The sequence below is a fragment of the Micropterus salmoides genome, unplaced genomic scaffold (genome assembly GCF_014851395.1).
Source record: "Micropterus salmoides isolate LMB-PRFRI ecotype aquatic unplaced genomic scaffold, ASM1485139v1 Ms_hic_scaffold_8, whole genome shotgun sequence".
NCBI classification, from domain to species: Eukaryota; Metazoa; Chordata; class Actinopteri; order Centrarchiformes; family Centrarchidae; genus Micropterus; species Micropterus salmoides.
In genome coordinates, this window is record NW_024044570.1 from 30,484,194 (window position 1) to 30,504,908 (window position 20,715).

Below are 20,715 nucleotides of genomic sequence, written 5' to 3' on the forward strand. Positions count from 1 at the left end.
TTTAGCTGAGTTCACCCTATTAGTAGCCTATTTAACTTAATTTTTTATATTGCAGTGCTCATATATGTTTCAGGTGTCTTTGAGCTTAAAACATTTGCAATATGTATTCATTCCACTACTAGGCTTCTGTACATATAGAGTAGCTACAATTCTGTGCAAATGAGTGTAGAGTGTGCATTGTCATTCAGAAGACATACATCTCCTTTCCCTGTGAGGGAGTCATCGATTATTTTAATTGTGTTATTCCACACCACGACACAAAACGATTGACCAGCTCCCTGTACTCTTGTGTTGATCAAAGCCATAAAAATATGACTTCAACAGCTGCGTCTCTTTAAAGAAACTTTATTAAAAATGTATGTGTTTTTCCCAAAAAACATTTTGACAACAGAAAAAGCACTGCTATACGCTGATCAGCCATAACATCTTGACCACCTGCCTTATATTGTGTAGGTGTCTCTTTTTCCGCCCTGACCCATTGAGGCATGGACTCCACTAGACCTTTGAAGGTGTGCTGCGGTATCTGGCACCAAGATGTTAGCAGCTGATCCTTTGAGTCCTGTAAGTTGCGAGGTGGGGCCTAACATCCCACAGATTCTGGACTGGATTTAGATCTGGGGAATTTGGAGGCCAAGTCAACACCTTGAATTCGTTGTGTTCCTCAAATCGTTCCTAAGCTATTTTTGCTTTGTGGCAGGGCGCATAATACTGCTGAAAGAGGCATCTGTCATCGGGGAAAGTAGGTGGTACGTGTCAAAGTAACTTCCACATGAATGGCAGGACCCAAGGTTTCCCAGCAGCACATTGCCCAATGCATCTCGCTGCTTCCGCGTGCTTGCCTGCTTCCCATAGTGCATCCTGGTGCCATGTGTTCCCCAGGTAAGCCATGCACATGCACCTGGCCGTCCATGTGATGTAAAAGAAAAGGTGATTCATCAGACAAGGCCACCTTTTTCCATTGCTCCGTGGTTAAGTTCTGATGCTCATGTGCCCATTGTAGACGTTTTCAGCAGCGGACAGGGGTCTGCATGGGCACCCTGACTGGTCTGCAGTTATGCAGCCCTATATGCAACAAACTATGATGCACTGTGTGTTCTGACACATTTTTATCAGAACCAGCATCAACTTTTTCAACAAATTGACTTACAGGAGCTCATCTGTTTGATGGGAACACACAGGCCAGCCTTCGTGCATTAATGAGACTTTGCTTCCCATGAACCTGTTGCGGGTTCACCTCTTTTCTTTCCTTGGACCACTTCTGATAGGTACTGACCACTGCAGTCCAGGAACACCCCACAAGAGCTGCTATTTTGGAAATGTTCTGACCCAATCGTCTATCCATCCCAATTTGGCCCTTGTCAAAGTCGCTTAAATCTTTATGCTTGCCCATTTTTCCTGCTTCTGTGACAAGTCAAATGTCTGCTGTGCATACTCCCACAGGTGTTTTCACTTTTCTGGCTGATTAGACTGCTCTCATTGAAGAAGGGCAGAGCTATGCTCGCAATGTCACTAAACTTTACGTAGGGATAAGACTTGTGAACGTGAACGCTGTTCCACTCTAACAGGAGAAACAAAACAAATTGGAAAGTAAGCTGTCAATCAACCACGGTCGCCACGCCACACAGTCTTGAGAAGAAGTCTAATCAGGCAAGGTGTATTTGTGTGGATGGAGCTGTGTGTGAAGTACCACTTTCAAATTAAAGAACAGCAACAAATACATATATTCATTCATGTTTATTATGAAAAACATCCAACATTTAAAATTGAATATCTCATATTTCATTTTCCTCTAAGAGGACAAGCTCAACCCTAAACAGAGGGAAAGACAGACCACACACAGGAAGAACAAAGCAACTAAAGTTCTTTTTTGGATCTCTAAATAAAACCAAAGTATAAATAACTACTAAGTACAAATAAGAAGATAAACAGTTTAGGTTAAAAAAAAAAATGTTGGTTTATTTTTTGCCTTAATGCCTGCATTAAGAAAACTGAGGGATCAACTAAGGTGTTTACATGGGCAACCATCTAAATAACGGCAAAATGATTAACTAGGTGGGTGTAGTGGGACAGGGTGATACACTGGGGTCACTTCCTAAATACAACCTCGACATTTGACTTAGTTTGTTATTTACAATCAGTCCCTCACTAATGTTTCATCACCTGAGCGCACTGTTTAAATCCATAAAGAGCTGACCAAGAGATGTGCTAGTTTATACAGATAGGGTAGATTTCATGAGATCACCAATGGGTGGTGTTTTTTTTCTAAGAGTCAACCAGGAAACAGCTTGATTGACCACTGTCCAGCTGTAGTACACACAAAACCAATTAATTCTTGACTTACTGATGTCCAAAAACCTACAGAAAGCCTGGTGCCCAGGCTAAATCATCCCAACTGCCCCTGACTGTCCACCTACACCTCACCTCTCATTGTACCAATTCATACCCAATGTCTGTTTCCACTGATTTTAATTTCTATCTTGCACTACTGTCCTGATCTGTACGGCTGGGCTCCTTTAACTTTTTGCATATGAGGAATTATTCAACTTTGTGGAAACAGCCACTGTACACGCAAATCTATGACAGCTTTCACCCACATGACAAGAGCTGCATCTTGGGCCACAACCCATTTTATGCTCCCACTTGTTCTAATGCCTTCCTCTAACCCCTTAACCTTAAACCACCGCTTATCACACTGAAGGTTCCCTCAAACAGAAAGTGTGTTTTCCACATTTTTAACTTATTAAGGAACAGTCACACAGCCAGCTGACTGCAGGATCAGTACGCTCTGAGAAACATTTAAACATTTAAGCTTTTCTCCCTAGTCTCCCAAATCTCTGTGTGGAAAAAATTAACAAAGGCTACCAATGAGAGAGTTAATTATCTGACCTTAGGTTACCCCAATTAAGTCCTGCCATGTAGTATCCAAAAGTCAGGATGAAATTCCTGCATTGTTTTCAGTTGCACCCTGAGCTTGATGATTTGGCCTTGAGAGTTTTTGCTAATGAGTCTGTAGAAAAGTTGACAAATGTGTTACCATTGTGGCTTAAGCAGTTTCTTTGAGTTATTTTGCATGTTCTTTTAAAATCATACAACCTCTCTGTGGACCGGCTGGGGTCCTATCATCAAGTTTATCATGTTTGAGCTTCCAATTCACTTTTTTATTTAAATTTATACTATTATTTTTAGCAACAACATTTCTTTACTCCAAAACATCTTGTAAAATGTTACAAACACATGACTATCAATGGATACAAAATCACCAGTTTGCTTAGCTCATTAAAATTCTTAATAAGTCATACAGGGAAAACAGAAAAGCATGAATAAAAATAAGATTTTTCTTGGTTATAATAATTATAATAAAACCGTTGAGTGCACTAACTGTAAATAACTGCACTGGAAAATGAAATGAGCTTCTAGTTGCACAATATAAAAACATTTATACCGCTAATAACAGGACTTGAGTAAATCCACATTCAATGTATTTAACCCAGGAAGTGGATTACCTTTAAAAAACAAACAATAAAAATAACATTAATAAAAGGAACACATGGAACATTGAAAAACAAAGCAACAAAAGTCCTCCAAACTCCCACATTTCTGGAGACAATTTGTAAATTTCCACTCAACTTGACATAAAATAGCATACTGCTACTACTACTAGTTGATAACAAAGCTGAAAGATGAACAGAAATGAGTACATATACAGAAGTGAGCAGTAATATAAAAAGTAAACATCATGACTTTCACACAAACAAAACGATAAGATAACAAAACCATTTCATTACACTAGTACAGTTCTTTAATGATGAGGAATATCTGGGTGATTGATCGATCAATAGTTGGATTCTAACTAAACTGAATTGGTACCATAGAGAGCATAGTCTATCATCTAAGCTGAGTAATTATCAATGTTGATTGCAATCCGATTTTTTTATATTTAAGGTGACAGAAGTAACATGTGACAAATGCAACTGGTGGATGTGAACTTGTGTCTTGGCTGATATCAATTGGAATAGTAGCATGTTATACTAAGTAGCATGTTACTCATCATCACTGTCCGTTGAAAACCATGTATCACCAAAACTTTTTTCGGCTGTGTGACACTGCATTTTTCAGTACACCCAATGTTTTTTTTTTTTAAATATAGGACACTTTTCTCAACCCATAAAGCACCACTTAAATCCTTAAAAATTTAAAACCACAGCGATGCAATGTAATGATGACCTTGTAGCTCTGAAAAAGAAATATGCTTAATTTTTTGATCAGAGGTGTATACAGATACTAAAGGATAGGGGTCACCATTTTCATGCACGGTCACCACAGAGTGGCATTTGATCTGATTCTCAGTGCACCTGGGTGACGCATTGGCAACAAAAGTGGCATTTTCTCTGCTCAAGTGTCTCATTAGGACACAAACATAACCTTGTTTAAAAAAAACAGATGCTTTTGTGCTTTGTTGAGCTTGCGAGTACCCTTAAATTTGGCTTCACAGTGACATAGCCTTGAATCACCCAGTTATTCCTTATCAAAGCGCTGTTAAGTGAGTGCTCTCACGATAAATAGGCTGCATAGGGAACAATAAAGAACATAGGTAGGCCTGTGTTTGGTTTCATGCATATAAAGAAAATCCACTTGGAGAACAAATCTGATTGTATCACATAGTGCAAAACCCCTCAGAAGACAAAGGACGTTAAAATTTACCCCACCCCAAACCGCTTCCAGAGCCAAAGACAGCAGAGTTTGTAGTAGTTTTCTTTGCTAACCGTCCTGCCTCAAGGTTGTTGCCACATAACCTGTGATTCTACAATCATGCGCATCTCACCATAAGGATGGTTTAAAGTGATCATGAATATCACAATAGCAAACACTTCTCAGCCCTACAACCTTGCATAATTCTCTCTGGATGAGCTCTTCCCTCCTGCCCACTTTTTAAAGTGTGACTCAGTTTCCCCTACTTTTATTCGCTCCCTCCCCTCCCTTTCCAGCAACGTAAACTTTGGTCTAAGAAAACAGCAGGTTTCAGGAAGGGAGCAAGGTATAGCGGGGGCATGTTCACAAATGTGAAGTGTTGCACAACACTGAACAATGCAGAATCGCTTCTATTTTCTGTTCTTTTTTTTATCAACACCTCACGTTTGCTGCTGCTCTACTGGTAATCCTGACCAAAAAGCCCGGACTGTGACCCTGAGGCAAACAAATCTCTTTTTTCTCTGCTCTTTCTGGCTTCTGCCCACCCCCACCCCCCAATAACATTTGTAACCTCTTACAACCCCTCTACCTCTATTTTCAACATCTTGTATTAATAGAAAATATACTTTTGGTATTTGTATCTACCCCTATCCAATAAATGCTTGAAGACCTGGACATTCTCCTACCAGACATCAAAAACTTTGATATCTTTTATCAAAGTTTTTGATGTCTGGTTCTCCACTTTATGTATCTGAAACACTCATGTGACTCAATAAACACCTTCACATCAGCTTATTTTCCTTCCTCTGTTTTTAAATATATTCAACAACTTTTTGCCCAGGTCTGTTGTGTCCTTTAATCCTTCTTTTCTAGGGCTTGCTTCACTTTCAATTCAATCACTTCAGGAAGTTTATTGTCTTCTAAATTTAAATATCTCGAAAAATGTTTGGCGTGTAAAAATGATCATTTCAAACCACTTAGGAAATAATGGTGAACAATTGGTCTACAATTGCAGCTTCAATTGACATTTGTTTCCCCAGTTGATTGTATTTAAAGTGAATGGACAGCCAGCCCTGGTTTTCTCCTCTTCCTCTCTCCACTACTTCCTTGTCCTCCTCAGCGCATCTTGTGTTCTACATCAGCGTTGGCCATGTTTGAGCCAGGGCTGTGGTCCTGCTGTCGTCTGGACTGGGGAGAGAGAGGGATGGAAGGATGAAAGAGGGGGAGAAAAGAGGGAAGGAGAGGGGAGAGACGTGGAGAAAGGTGGAGAGAAGGGTGAGGGTTAGACAGGACAGAGGATATGGGAAATATAGCAAGAAAGGGATCAGATAGAAAGACAATACATTAAGTACAGTTTTTAAAATACATAAAAATGTATATATGATACATTTCACCATCAGTAACAGTGAGGTTTAATGATTTGCCTGACTGGTTTGTTTATTGACTGGATAAACTGCCTGTGACTGATTTGCACATGTGTAAAAACAATTCATACATTATTATAACGCACTGTAGCCTCTTAGACAATTTATGTCTTATAACTGGTTATAATTATGTATTATAAAATGTATTAAAAACATTTATTATGTTATTGTATGATTGTATGTTATCTTTCTCTCTTTCGCCCACCCTGAGTTTAGGTTCTGCTCGAGGTTTCTGACTTTTAAACTCCACTGTCACCAAGTGCTTACTCATGGTGGGAATTGTCTCCGTAACTAATATTATAAAGAGCACAGTCTGGACATGCTAAGATAACTTCTGTTATGATTTGGCGCTATGTAAATAAAATAAAATAGAATAAAACTGATTGAGCACCGGTACAAATCGTTGTATGTTCTGATTTGGGCACACCACCACATGTTAGAAATAGAGTTCAGTTTACTTGTCACGAAGAGTCGGAAGGGAACTAACAAGGATGCAAATGTGAATAACTGTACTCTGTTTGGTGCCTGTGGAGGATGAAACACCTATTTTACAACTACTGGCTGATGTGACAGTAACAAAAAGAAGTTGCAGTTTCACAAACTGTCCATAGAGGGAGCCAGAGAACGTTACTATAACATGGCTGTGCATAAACTTCACTGATGTTGATATTTTCGTCAAGGTAGCTGGCAGACATACAGGCTGTCTGATACAGATGAACGCGCGCACACACACACACACACACACACACACACACACACACACACACACACACACACATTGTGGTCATTAGGTCATCATTAGAAGCCATCAGTATGACAAGACTTTTAAATATATTTCGTGACTGGGTGTAGTGTGTGTGTGTGTGTGTGTGTGTGTGTGTGTGTGTGTGTGAGAGAGAGCCTGTGGCATGACCTGCTCCTGCTGTAAATAAATTCTTGTGGTTACATGTTTACATTTAAGTGATAGCTGAGGGAAATTGGGAGGGGGGAGGAGAGGGAGGTGACAAGGCGTGGGGAAAGGTGAGGCAGACAGCAGAGCAGACAGAAATGCAGACCGAGATAGTAAAGGGGTTGCTTAGTTCAACTGGAATGTAGTTTGTGTCATCTCAGTGACTCACCATAATAGCAACATACACGCAGTCACATGCACACACACATACAGTATGTCATACTACCATTTTGACTCCTCACAGCCAGACTGACTCCAGTTTCTGTCTGTCTCCTCTGGAAAGCTTTCTGCTGCTTTGATTTAGGATCAAAGTGAAGTCGCAACAAAATCAACTCTTAAATGTTCAGTATAACACCATTTTATGTCTGTGTCACTCAGTCTCCCAAGGAATTAAGGTCATATTGGATGATTCTGCAGCATGTTTACAGCCAATGTTCAAGTAGTGTGAGGTTAATGTAGTGGGGCAAACAATATGACTATTGAGGTGGTGGGTGTGTACGTGTTCAACAAAGATGCTATAATAGGTATTTTTATATTTATTCTTTTTCTGCATCTGTAGTGATGAGTGCTATAGCATGTTTTGCTAATTCTTTTGGTTTCCCCACCTTTTCTATTTTATGCCATTATTTTGGTTTACTCTCACCGCGCATGAGGCAGCTGTTTTCAGTGAAACTCACTTACCCACATAACCCCCTGTACACTAACGATAAATGCCTAGCACGGTTAGCGACTAGCATTTAGCGGCTAATGACCCAGATATTTCCCTCAGGAGTTGGTGGAGACCAAAACCAGGGATAAAAGGACAGTGAATGCTGCAGTCACACAGAAGCACGACTCCAAATGAATGCTAAAGTGGCTTAAATTAAACTGTTTGCTAACAAGTTAGCTATATTGAAATAAAAGCTGATGATATGTCAGATTAATGTCTTAAGACATTAAGACATTAAAGCAGGAAAAGCACAGGTGGGACTAACAACATTTACAGTTCTCCCTACCAATTATTGCATTGGCATGCAGCAGATATTGATGTGATTATACCTGTGTTTGACAAGTCAAAATGTCTGCTGTGAGAAAAGCCTGTTCAACTGAAGTTTCACTTCACATTTTTTCGACCTAATTTCACTATTAGCAAACGCTCAGTTATCTGATTACAATTTACAATATTAGTTACGTGCTATTTTGAGGTTGGAATGATTTAAAATACACTCAGATGATGGACATGGACAAGACTGAAATATAATCCACAGCAAATTCCATAAAAGCCGGCCTGGCAAAATGTGAGAATGTAAAAAAACAGTTGTGACCAAAAATCCACTGTTCACTCACACTCGCACTGTTGATGATACATTCCGGCCATTAGTTGTGTAGTGTTTGTCTTTGTAGAAGGGAGTGGTCTTTGCTAATGACAAAGGCAGAAGAGCTTTCTGTATTGATCCACACACAGATGGAAGCCTGCTGGGCCACTATGGGCTGCTTAACCGCAGCTCAATACTGGAGAAGTGTGTGTGTGTATGTGTGTGTGTGCGCGCGTGTGTATGGTGACAAAGTTAGAGCAGATTTGCTGTATCTGCGAGTTTGTGCACATGTGCCTGTACAGTATTTGAATGTGTCTCTGAAAGTGTGTATGTGTCTGTGTACGTAAGTCAAAGCAGGGGGTCTGATGCCGATCAATACTAATGATATATTAATGCTTTCAGTGCCAGCTCATCATTCACCACCAAATCTCTCTCTGCTGAGCACTTGGAGAAGTGTATGTGTGTGTGTGTGTTCGAATGTGCGTGTGTCTCGTTAAAACACACATTTCTTCCAGATCTATTGCTTCTCCATCTATCATCCTGACAGGAGCCTTCTGACCTTGAATGACTGGAATATCACTGCTTTTGGATGAAAAATGTTGTATCCGCCAAAATGACATGGCTTCGGGAATTGAAGGAGAATCAGCGAGCACCCATGAGAAAACAAGACAGTGTTTTTCTTCTGAGCTTTTCTGTAATGAAAGCTGCTCAACCCAGTAAAAGAAATGGATTTAAATGTACATGTATTGGTTTCATCTATAGCTACTGATAAAATCTTCAGTTATCTGGTTTTGAGTGAGATGTTTATCGTCTGGTGTGCTACGCGTCTGCTTTTCTGCCTGATCATCTATTATTGATTTACAATAATAGAAACCTAAATGTATGTTTTACAAATGTAGACTGTGGATATAGGTGGAACAATTTAATTTAATTTCACTTTAAACAACAGAACAAGTACAAAAACACACATTTAGTGACATCTGTCTCTGTCTGATAGGCAGAAGATGTTCATTGAGCCGTTGAATTACATACAGTATAGACAGGACAGAGAGATAACTAGTTCACCAGCTAACTGGAGAGAGTTAGAGAGAAAGAGAGACAGAAGGAGAGGTGGAGTTCAGACCACAGAAATGCAGGGGCTGAATCTGTGCCGCTATTCAGCAATGCTCGTCAGTTACACCCAAATAAACCGCTCGGAGGAGATCTGCAGGAGCCCACTGCGACTGCTGTTTCTCACAATCTTAATCCCAAAAATTAGGCTCATACAGACATTGTGTTATGAAACTAATTTTGCAATGGCTTTTCATCTCATCTGCAAGACAATAACAGCATTTCTGTTGATAATTATAATAGCATTTTTTTAAATATTAATTCCATCAAAATTCCAACTTAGGCTATTTACTTTCTACTCTTTCTCTATTGTTCCCTACCCATACTCTGAAGAAGTCACTACTGCGCTGCACATAGATACAAAATGATGAACTAAGTATTAAAACAAACTCAAGCAGTCAAACATCTCCCAAGAATATGTGTAAAGTGTTTTTTTACACTCTGTGGCCTTAAATACACAGTATGTTTATTAGTTTATTAGCCAAACTAAATGGAATTTGTTGTGCTATTGAGATATCTATTGAGATATTTTAGAATGTAGGCATTTGATAGCCAAAGTTGCAGTATTTTGTACAGTTTTCAAGTCATGATGTCTCCAGAGATGAATTATAACCGGGGAATTTTGTCAAAAGAGGAAATCAGTCGTAAATCACCTAAAATTCTGAAAGTGACAACCAATCAGAAATATATACATGTGACGTAGCGCTGAGCGACACATACAAGTTGGGGCGGTGCTTGGTTTTCAAGCAGGAAAAAGATGGCGGCCTGGTGTTATGTCCAAGGCTACTCTGCGCTCTGTTTTAAAGGTACCAAGAAAACTCCTCCCCATAATTTCCGCAGCTTCTGGCACCTGCTGGCAGGCCTTTAAAACCCCCTGTCTAGCTCCACCCACTCTATCGCACACTGCAACCACAATCAGCCACACTGCTGCCAGCCGCCATTTTTTTGGCTGTTATTGATCTTTGTCACAAACTTTCACAAATTACAAACAGTACGCTAACATGTGTGTAGTAACAGAATCTTGATTCATATTTGATCAGCACTGCCTAGTCTGACGATTATAATTTAATTTAAGAGTTTTGCTGTGTGTTGAGTTTGTTGCGCTGGATGGACCTGCAGACGGGACACAGGTCCGAGCCTACAACCAATCAGAGCAGCAAAACATGTGACTCAGTCATCATATCAAACCTGCCCCATATTTAATAAACGACGTGATTGACCCGACAAGATCCAGGATGGGTGGAAATGAGTCTGAATGGGAGGGGGGCCAGAAATTTCTCCCAGGGCTCGGCAGATTTGTCTGGTTCCTTGGTTAAAGGTGACCCATGTTTGGTCCTACTGTTAGATGTGGGAGTAAAAGCCTTTTAACAACTTTAACCTTTAAAATGATCATCTAGGGAGAAGTGCAGACCAAGTCCTAATCAGTTAATCAATTGCTTTTAGTATCTCTGTTTTTCTGTTTGTTCCTGTTTCGTCTTACCCTTGTACCCTTGTTTGACGTTTTTGGAAATACCCTCATTTGCTTTCTTGTCGAGAGTTGGTTGAGAAGTTTGGTACCGCTCTCATATTTTTGTTGGTCCGTTAAGTATGACACCTATGTTAGCTTAGCTTAGCATAAAAACTTGAAGCAGGGAAAACAGCTAGCAAGGCTCTGTGCTGGTTAAAAATCTACCCAAAGAGCACCGTTAAAGGTCACCAATTAAAACATTATATCTATCAGCTTCCTAGAGTGTTGTCATTGCTGTGAATTTGCCAGACATCCAGCAGAGAATCCAAAAAACACTGCACAGTACAACTACAACTTGAAATTTTTACATTTATGCTTGTGTCTAGATTAATGTAGTGAGATGTAACATGTTAATTAGTGAGTTTTAGAAGAGGTGGTAGGCAGGTTTTTGTTTTTACCATGGATAGATCCAGGCTAGCGATTTCCCCGTTTCCAATCTTTATGCTAGGCTAAGCTAGCAGAAAGGCTCTAGTTTCATACTTAAAACACAGACATGAAATGGGATATATTTTATCATCTAATTCTCATTAAATTAGATATGAATAGAACCTAAAGTGTGAAGTGGACTTGGTGAAGTGTGAATTTAAATGCCTTTTTACAGAGTGTATGTTTTAGGGGATAGTGATGGTACTTATATTGATTCAGCAGGAGACACAAGGTTTTATTTTTCTCGGAGAGCCTCAGTGAAGAAACATGAGATCAGTCAGTTGAAAGACGACCTTCAATAAATGCCTCTTTTTTTCTTTCCTCTTTCTTTTCTTATCTGTGCTTCTCTCCCCCTCTGTTCTCATCATGTGCTGAGTTCCTGCCTTTCCTTTCTCTCTAATTTCTGCAGGACCATGTGCTGCAAAGATGTGGTCGGTGTGTCTGTGTGTGAGTGTGTGCCATAGTGCAAACTAGCTATGTAATGGTCACATCTTGCCATTTCTGCCTCTCATGCCCCACACGCATATCACAAGCAGGAGCAGATAGTATAGTCATAAAATTCATCAGAAGAGCATGCATGTTCATGAACAAACACACACATACATTAAAATAAAAACACACAAAAAAAGGATGGACAAACACAAGAATGCACATACATATATTAAACAGATGGACACATTCACATGCACACACAACCACACTCACATGCACACACACACACAGGGTGGTTTAGTGCATGACAGTGTGATAGATGGTGAGAAATGAAGGACACAGACCCTGTTCTTTTCTGCTGGCTGTCTGTCTGTGTGTCATCAGTCCCAGATTTTAGAAACCACAGGGTCCTAAAAAATAAACAATTTGGGGTTCATTCGTAGGGCGTCAACTTATGAAGGATGCCATTGATCTCCCCAAAGCCTTGCTGGGAAAGTGCGTTTGTCTCAAGTAGTTAAATGCATTTGGGACGATTTCAAAATTCAAACGGACAGCGTATAACTTTGTGTACAAGACATCTGGGCAGCACAAACTTGTACAAAGAGATAATTTACCAAAAAAAACACAATTAAAGAACAGATCTTAAGACAAATCACATTTCTGGGAAGGTTTTACGATTGTTGATGTGATTTGGGTAAGTAAATAAACTACTTTCCCTTCTGAGGCTTTTGGGACACCTGACAAAACTGAATCAGTCATTCAATATTTAAATAATATGAAATCAATTATTAGATTAGATTTATCGTCAAACTGATCATGCACTAAACCTATGATTCAAAGTGAAGAAATGCTATTTAAATAAAAAAAATATTAAAGCTCACAACCACACATCACACAACCCTAAGCCACCCCAAGCGCTAAGCAAAGAAAGTCCTTCTGGAAATTTGACCCAGTGGCTCTAAAAAAAGAGTGTTTAGTCTTCTCTAAACACCAATCATTATAGACTTAAGGAACTATGGAAAATGTAGAACAAATTTAAGTTACATTTGGTAAATATTAACCAATTATCTCTGTAATAAAGTATGTACATATTTACTGTTAATCAAATTTTACAAAAGATTATTTGGTACAAAAAGTACCAAATAATCTTCTGAGTGGTTTGCAAGACAATGCAAATAGTACTATAAGCAAGCTGTTTTGATGATGCTTGGTTAGATCTATGAATAAGTAAATCTGAAAATAATATTTGTAAATTTAAATTTATTTGTAAATTTCCAGTTGGTTTAGTCTAGCCTTCCAAAGCCAGCCCACAAACGTGACATTTTCACTGAGTCATCCCTGTTGGGTGTGCTTACAGGTGCAATGGGGCACACTTTTGACCACACCCAACAATGATGATGGTTGTGGTCAGAGGTGCAACAGACTTGTGAGAAACAATGCATTTTCAGTATGGTGTTAAGTTACTCTTAAAGTAGTGGTTGACGAGTGACCGATCAAGTCACAATATTGTCTCTGTAAACCACAAGTAGAGCTCAGTTCACAGATTACTGGGACCAAATGACTCCCAGCACTTGTTCATTAAGAATCTTGAAGCAAAATCAGAATGTATGACATTTAGGCTGGCTTTGTGAGGCTAAGGTTTAAAGAGGAAGCAGATTTGTCCTGTTACAGTTGGTGCTGCACTGTCCAGTAACAAACCACTTGTTCTTGCATATGACCAGCAGCAGTCCTCCATAAGCAACACCTTTACAGGGCCCTCTCACCTCTAGATCCTCTCTGTGCGATCGGTCTCTGTCTTCAAAGTCTCTGGTTCTGCGTCGAGCCTCTTCAAAGGCTGCCTGGGCCAAAGCATCTTCATGCTGCACACACACACACACACACACACACACACACACACACACACACAGAGTGAAAGTTGGTTGGGTTTCTTGTGTGACAAAGAGGTCTCAATGACAAAAGAGACACATTATAAAGCAGCTATTTCTTTTGTTTAAAGGAGTACTCCACCAGGATTGACTGCTTTAACTTTGGTGGATTCATAATGGACAATTTTTAACGAAAAGCATCAAAAGTGTGTTTTTTTTATAGCATGTGCTCTTCTTCCTTGCCAAAACCTGGCGCCCACTTCACCCACAATACTGCTTGACTGCCGACAGTCCAGTCTGGGGAGCTGGCTACAGAGCTCTGGTAAGCTCACCTCTTTGTAACTCCACAACCCCAGACTGTACTGTTTCCATGTATTGTGTTACCTGCGCCCTCTCGTCATCATACTCCAGGCATCCCATCCCATCCAGCCTCTGTAGGTCGATCCAGCCTCTCCAGATCACACACACCCCGTTTAAGATCATAGGGGCCTTTAAATGGACCTGTTTAGAGACAGAAAGAGAGAGAGAGAGACATATTAATGCCTGTATTTCATTTGTATGGCTTCACTCCGACACTGTACTGCAGATTTGAAACTTACTGTAGCATTAGTTAAGTATTTTGGTATTTCATTGCACGTGTGTCCTGTGTGAGACTGGACATTTGTTCTGTTAAGTTCCTCTGCTGGTAATGTTTAAAACCCTCTGATGATGGAAAATCTCTGATGTAAATCTAAGGTGTTAAAGGCTGCACGGAAAATAAGACAAGCCATAAGACACAAAGACTGAGATCTGATGCTATTCCATAATCACACAATGTTGAGTCTCTGTTTCTCATGACTTTATTATTGGCCAATTTTACAGTAGCCTTAGGGAGGAGCAGCAGCCTAATATGACCTGGGGCTGCATACAAAATTGCAATTCTTAAATCAGAAACCGTCAGCTGTTTCTCCAGAATAATAAAAAGCTCTGTGTTTGGGAGATGGTGGCCTCTCCTTCCTCTGCCCCCTGTTACTGCTGTGAAAGAGGAAAAACCACCAACTACGTCAACACCTCTCCAGTACAATTGAGTGTTGGACTAGTAAATCACACACAAACACGCACACGCACTTGTATGTATCAGTTAAACTTAGTGCGTCTGCATGAATGTGTGTAAGGATACATGTGTACCAATCTGTGAATCTTTATGTGTGTGTGTGTTTGCTGCTGCAGGGTGTCAGTCCTGTTTTAGTGGAAAAGTAAGCGTTTCTTTTGGACTGAGTGTGGACAAAGTGATCCAAAGTAAATATTAGACGCCTAAAAACATTTTCTTCTTTTCATCACTTTTTGTGTGCGTGCGTGTGTTAATTTTTATGGCCACTGCCCGGGGTCTGTAACTTATTCAATGCCTTTATTCACACACTGACAGCTAAAATATGACTGTAGTCTTTTATCCTGGGATAATGATCTCAGGCTGCAGCTCCCAGCTCCTGTTTTACTTACTTATTTATTGAAAATAAATGTTCATGTTCCTTCACTCCTCACGTGTCTTCAGTTAGGCATGATAATGACAAAAAAATTCAACAACAACATTAACCAGTCAAGAATAGTCTACAAATCGTTACGTCTGTCTTTTTTGACTTTGTGTAGCGTCTATATTGTCTATCAGTGAAAGGGAGAGCAGGATAGTGGGAGAATTAGCAGCAATAATAAGGTGACTAAAAGTGCTTATCTATATTCTATGAACCTCTTTCTCTTCCTCATGTACGCTGAGCAGCACAGTAAACCTAGTCAGCAGCGTCAGACTGTCAGACAGGAAGAGGAGGGTCAGACCATGTCTCTTTCTCAGCTCCTGGTTATATCACATGGATGTGGCTCTAGGAGGGCAGCAATGTAACCACCAAATATGTGAGTGTGTTTGTGTGTATTTTTGTAATGTGAAGGAATGTGTAGGATCACAGAACCATTTCTCCGTTGAGATTTGGCAGTCTATCTAAATTCAAGTTGCTGCAATGTGAGTTGAACTAAAACATATTTTGTTAAGAGAAAAGGTGATTTCCAGATGTCAAGTAAGAGTTGCATTTTGACCTTCTCTGTAGCTTTTTAAGTAACAGGTCTTTCTTTTAACAGCTCCAAAATATACAACAATTACCACGAAACTGCATCAAATTACCTCCTAACTGCTTGTGGCAGCATATTACTTTCATTTTGTTCTCAAATATCCGTCTTGTGGCCTTAAGAATCCAATATTTACCTTGTTATCGTCTAGATTTTCCTTCCTGACTATCTAGCGATATGCAAGCAATTTATATGGCATATTTTATAGGACTTGATTAATTTCAATTAATTTAATTAATTAATCAGCATTGTAACAATGGATCACAAGAATAGTGAACAATAGTGACATACCCACAGAGAATTATCACCCAACTGCAGTTTCCCTCAGTCCCACAGAGAGCATCTCTAATTTCATTGTTTTGGTTTACGGCCTGCAACTTTACTGATTGGTTCACTCTCACTCATCTTATTGGGTTGTTCTGGCCGCAGAAGGCATCTGTTTTCAGCAACAAAAAAACTGAACATAGTGGATCATTTGGTAGGTAAAGAGCCCCTTGGCTTGATGACTCCAATGGACATTTATCTAAAACACTATCAGACTGAGAAAATATGCATAAACATGCGGTATCTTCCATAAAGAACACTTTGGATAGGCTTTCACACAGAGCTGTATGAAGATGATAAAACAACCTGTATCAAAGCATGATACAATAAATGTGGAGTGAATAAGCTAAGATCTAACTTGCTCTCTTTCTATTTCTTCTCTTTGTCTCATTGTCTTCTTCATTCCCATGACACTGGTTTCCATGACAAAGAGACTACAGGCAGCTGTTTTTCCCAGGGTAGAAAGTTTTTATGTGGTATTTTTAGGTGGTATTTTTATCCAAGTAAACAAGTATTTAGGAATAAATCAACAAAATCAAACACTCCCCCCAACAGACACACAAACACACAAATGACTGGATTTTTCTGTGTGACACTGGGCGAGCTCCACGTTCCTGCATTTTTACTCAGGCTATTTTTGGACAGCCTCTCACAGGGACCTCTTTTACCACAGCTACCCACACTGCACCGGGGTTGCAGGGGAGACCGCACTCCGAGAGACTGTGGGTTTTTGTGTTTACTCGAGTGAATGTTTTTCTGTGTGTGTGTATGTGTGTGCGTGTGTTAGAAAGAGTTAAGGAGAGAGATGGCTTCCACATCTGTGGGGCTGCATGGTGCTTTTAAAAGAAGGCTTCATTTGGCATGACAGGGAAAATGTGTGTGTGTGTGACAGAGAGAGAGAGGAAAATATGTAGAAACGGCCCAACCACAGACTTCCTCTGAGAGAGAACCATGTCAACCCCCACATCCATTTACTAACACACACACACACACACACACACAAAGACAGGAGAACTCTCACACTCTCACACTGCGAACCACTGTGAATAAGAAGAGGAAGCAGGGTAAAATGCAGTGGAAATTCAGACTCGCTTTAAAACCGAGTGTAAGTTTTTAAAGTAACGCAGCGGGTTACTTTTGGTCTCAGATGTCATGTGGGAAGATTTGTGATGTGTTGATTTACCTGGCTGTGCTACAAATGATGTGATTGGTGCTCATTCTGTCAATTTTTTTTCATTCTGTCGATTGATCATTTCTAAAGAACATCTGGACACGAATATGAACTTCTCCACTACATTTTTTCGACAGCTAATAGCTACTTTGCAGATTAAGAATTTCACTAGAAACATTTGCAGATAAACACTGTACATACAAAACATTTAGTAGTCTTATAAAATATTATGATGCTTTGTCAAGCCTCCTTAAGCAAATAGCATATGTGAAATTCATATTCCCATGTGTTAAAGAGTGCTGTGGAGTTTCCTTGTTAACAAACTAAAGTTCTGTTTACAGTCAGTGTTACGCCCCAAAACACATTCTGTGCATCCTTGAGCTCCAGCTAATGTGTCGAATGCATTCCCTACCTCACAAAACATTTGCAAAGTAGGTTAAAAGTTTTAAAAGTATCTTAAATGCATGTTTACTTGCTTGCGGTCTTCTTCTTCACTGCCTTTGCTGTCGCATTGCTGCTTATCTTGGCTCGTTACCGCCACCTGTTGATCAGTGGAATAGTGTGAAACCACTGGCAGGAAGGAGCATCGCGTCACATGTGTGTTCTCGTGCCCGTGGAGGAGATTAACAAAACAGGGACCCACTCATGGATGAACTGCTCCATAGTGTTACAGAAACTCCACAGGAAACCTTTAAATGCTCAAAAACCACACATGCTTGTGTGCATGTGAAATGCTTTTTGTACATTCCTAGATATTAATGTTACCCTAATACTGTTATATATAGCCTAATACAATATATGATGTCTAATATATGCCTAATAATAATTAATACTATACTAACTATAAGTTGTTCAGAGTCTACTTTCTATTTATAAGCTGCAGCCTGAACAAGTTAATAATATAATTATGTTGCTTACAAAGAATGCTGTAATCTAATGTTTAATGGCTACACCTTGTGTTAGCTCCCTGTTCTAGTCTGATTGTGTATTGTGTTACTTCACTCACAAATTAAAGGAAAACCCTGAATAAATGAGTGGAGAAACATTACAAATGCTGGCATGCACGAGGGGTCACTGACTCTCCAACACCATCACCAAAACACCCGACCCGATGAGGGAATATCCAGAGTTATAGAGTTCAGGGACTAAGACAAGTGAGCACTGAAGCTGTTCTGGAGGCTCAAGGTGACACCCGTCATGCACGTAATGTAGAGTCTTACATCATTTTGTCCTGTGATTCTGGCTCTGAACATTTAGATCACATTTTTGTGACCAGTCCTTGCATCACATGTTTCTGAGTGACAGACGTGATGAGCATGATTGCCAAACATCAAATTTAGGTGATTTTAGTTTTAAACTTCAACTGAAGTATTTCTAGATAATTCAACTACCCCTTAGGATCACAAAGTCTGTGGATGTAACGATTTTACCAGCTGCAGCCTTGTGATTCACTGTGTATCATTTTGAAAGTCATTCACTGGTGAATGTTTGGCATTTTTGGGAACTATGAGCACACTTATCTTTGTAATTGCCTCCCTGATCTTGTCACCGCTAAGCAAAGACCTGAACACACGCTGATAGAGCCAGCCTTCAGCAGGCAAGTTGAATCTCACGCTTTTGATTTTAAACCTGTCCAAGCTACCTTAAGTGTTTCCTACACTGTGCGTGTGTGTGTGTGTGTGTGTGTGTGTAAGAGAGAGAGAGACAGAGTGAGTTGGCAGACAGTTTGTGACGCAGATGTAGAGGGATGTGTTGGCATTGTGCCTCTCATTGAGACTGGTGCCAACCATCTAGTCAGCACAACTGCCCACTGCTGCAAACACACACACACACACACACACACACACACACACACACACACACACACACAGTCAGTGCCCACGAGGTGTGTGAACACAATGGTCATCTGTGTTTTCAGTCTCATGAGTTGTGGCAATCTCCCACATATGTGCGCACACACACGCGCGAGCGCATAAATACACATTGAAATAAACAACACAGAGACTTAAACATGCCTCTTTTAATTACTCCGTCACCACAATCATTTCTGTGTCTCCTTCTTTTTTATTACACATAAGCATATGCGCTTTTCTGCTTCACTTCTCTTCTGCACTCTGTGTGTATTTGTATGTGCATGCTGTCTAAGCTGGAGGCACCAGCTGATTTAATGCAGTAATTATGTTATTATCCAGAAGAATGTTACATCAATGACTGTCAGAGCATCTGGGAGGTTGCGTGTCACATTCAAAAAGTGAACATCAGTGTGTGTGTGTGTGTGTGTGTGTGTGTGTGTGTGTGTGGATCATTTCGAATACAGATGAGCTCTAGTGACTGTCTGGAAATCTGTGTGTATGTGTTAATCACACAATAAACATGTGTGTGTGTGTTTGTGTGTGTCTGAGTCAGCAGCCAGTCACAGACAGCACATGCTCTCACTCTTTCTTCCTGCTAAGTTCTTTCTTTCTTTCTTATAGCTCATCGGACCAAATATCACTCATCACCCCCCCCCCCCCCCTTCTCTGGTCTCAGACTAGAAAATAGAGCATTTTGAAGACAATACGGCACTCAAGTGTAAATCACATTCCTGATTCACGCTCCCTCCCCACAGTACTCTCACACACAGCGCCTCTTTCACAGTCAACAACAAAGCCTTAATAACTACTCAGCACAGATGGCATGTTGTCATTTCTGGTGGTATAAAGTGAAATAAAAGAGAAGGTAAAACAGAGGAAGAGATCATGAAGGGGAAGGAAGAGAGAAAGAGAGAGTCATGGTATCTACAGTGATTTTTTTTGCTATCTGTATTTTAAATTAAAAGCGGAAAAGAAGCACAGAGGGGTTAATTATTGTGGAGCATGACAATTATGTATTACTCACAATATATCCCATACACTGTTTATTAGAAAAAACTCTTGCTGGTAGGGCTGCATGACATCAACAACATTTTGATTATTACATTACAATATACATTGGAAAGCAGCACACAGACAAACGTGAAATGAATAAAATGAGATTAAATGTATTTTTGACAGCTTTCGATGCTGTAGGAGTGTTTTTCACACCTTGAGCCTCATATTGGCTTGATACATATGATACACTGAAGTTCTGTAGCTGACTTTGGGGTGTGTGACGTGGAAAAAATCCTCTAATGTGGTTCTGTAATATTTGATTGAGAAATTGATATATTTTGGGAGATTGTAACATTTCACTACATTGATCAAAATTTTATTGATGAAATCAGCTGACAGGAATGTCTGTTTTTTGGCTAATCCAGGGAATTACATACCTGACGCAGTAGGGCTGCAAGTGAGGATTATTGGTCTTATTATTATCGATTAATCTGTCGATGATTTTACTCAATGAATTGCTCTGTCTATAGAATGTCAGAAAATAGGGAACAGCAATAGTAAATTTCCTAAAAGCTAATTA

The 20,715-nt window shown here is 39.9% G+C and overlaps 1 protein-coding gene across 6 annotated transcripts in view; it reads right to left on the bottom strand.

Moving 5' to 3' along the window:
* Positions 1–1,719: 1,719 nt before the first annotated feature.
* The window catches only part of cbfb (core-binding factor subunit beta), a 34,546-nt gene continuing 15,550 nt past the window's right edge, over positions 1,720–20,715 (bottom strand). Inside the window, exons 4-8 of one of the 6 annotated variants that reach the window (XM_038705902.1) lie at positions 17,759–17,827; positions 14,082–14,198; positions 13,596–13,691; positions 12,177–12,242; positions 1,720–5,872 (exon numbers count right to left, since the gene is read on the bottom strand). In XM_038705902.1, the coding sequence (XP_038561830.1) occupies positions 12,213–12,242; positions 13,596–13,691; positions 14,082–14,198; positions 17,759–17,827 (312 nt within the window). In that variant the 3' untranslated portion in view covers positions 1,720–5,872; positions 12,177–12,212. Of the gene's footprint in view, positions 5,878–12,176; positions 12,243–13,595; positions 13,692–14,081; positions 14,199–17,758; positions 17,828–20,715 lie in introns of all 6 variants that reach the window. The other 5 variants (XM_038705901.1, XM_038705900.1, XM_038705899.1 and 2 more) reach the window with 5 other exon arrangements.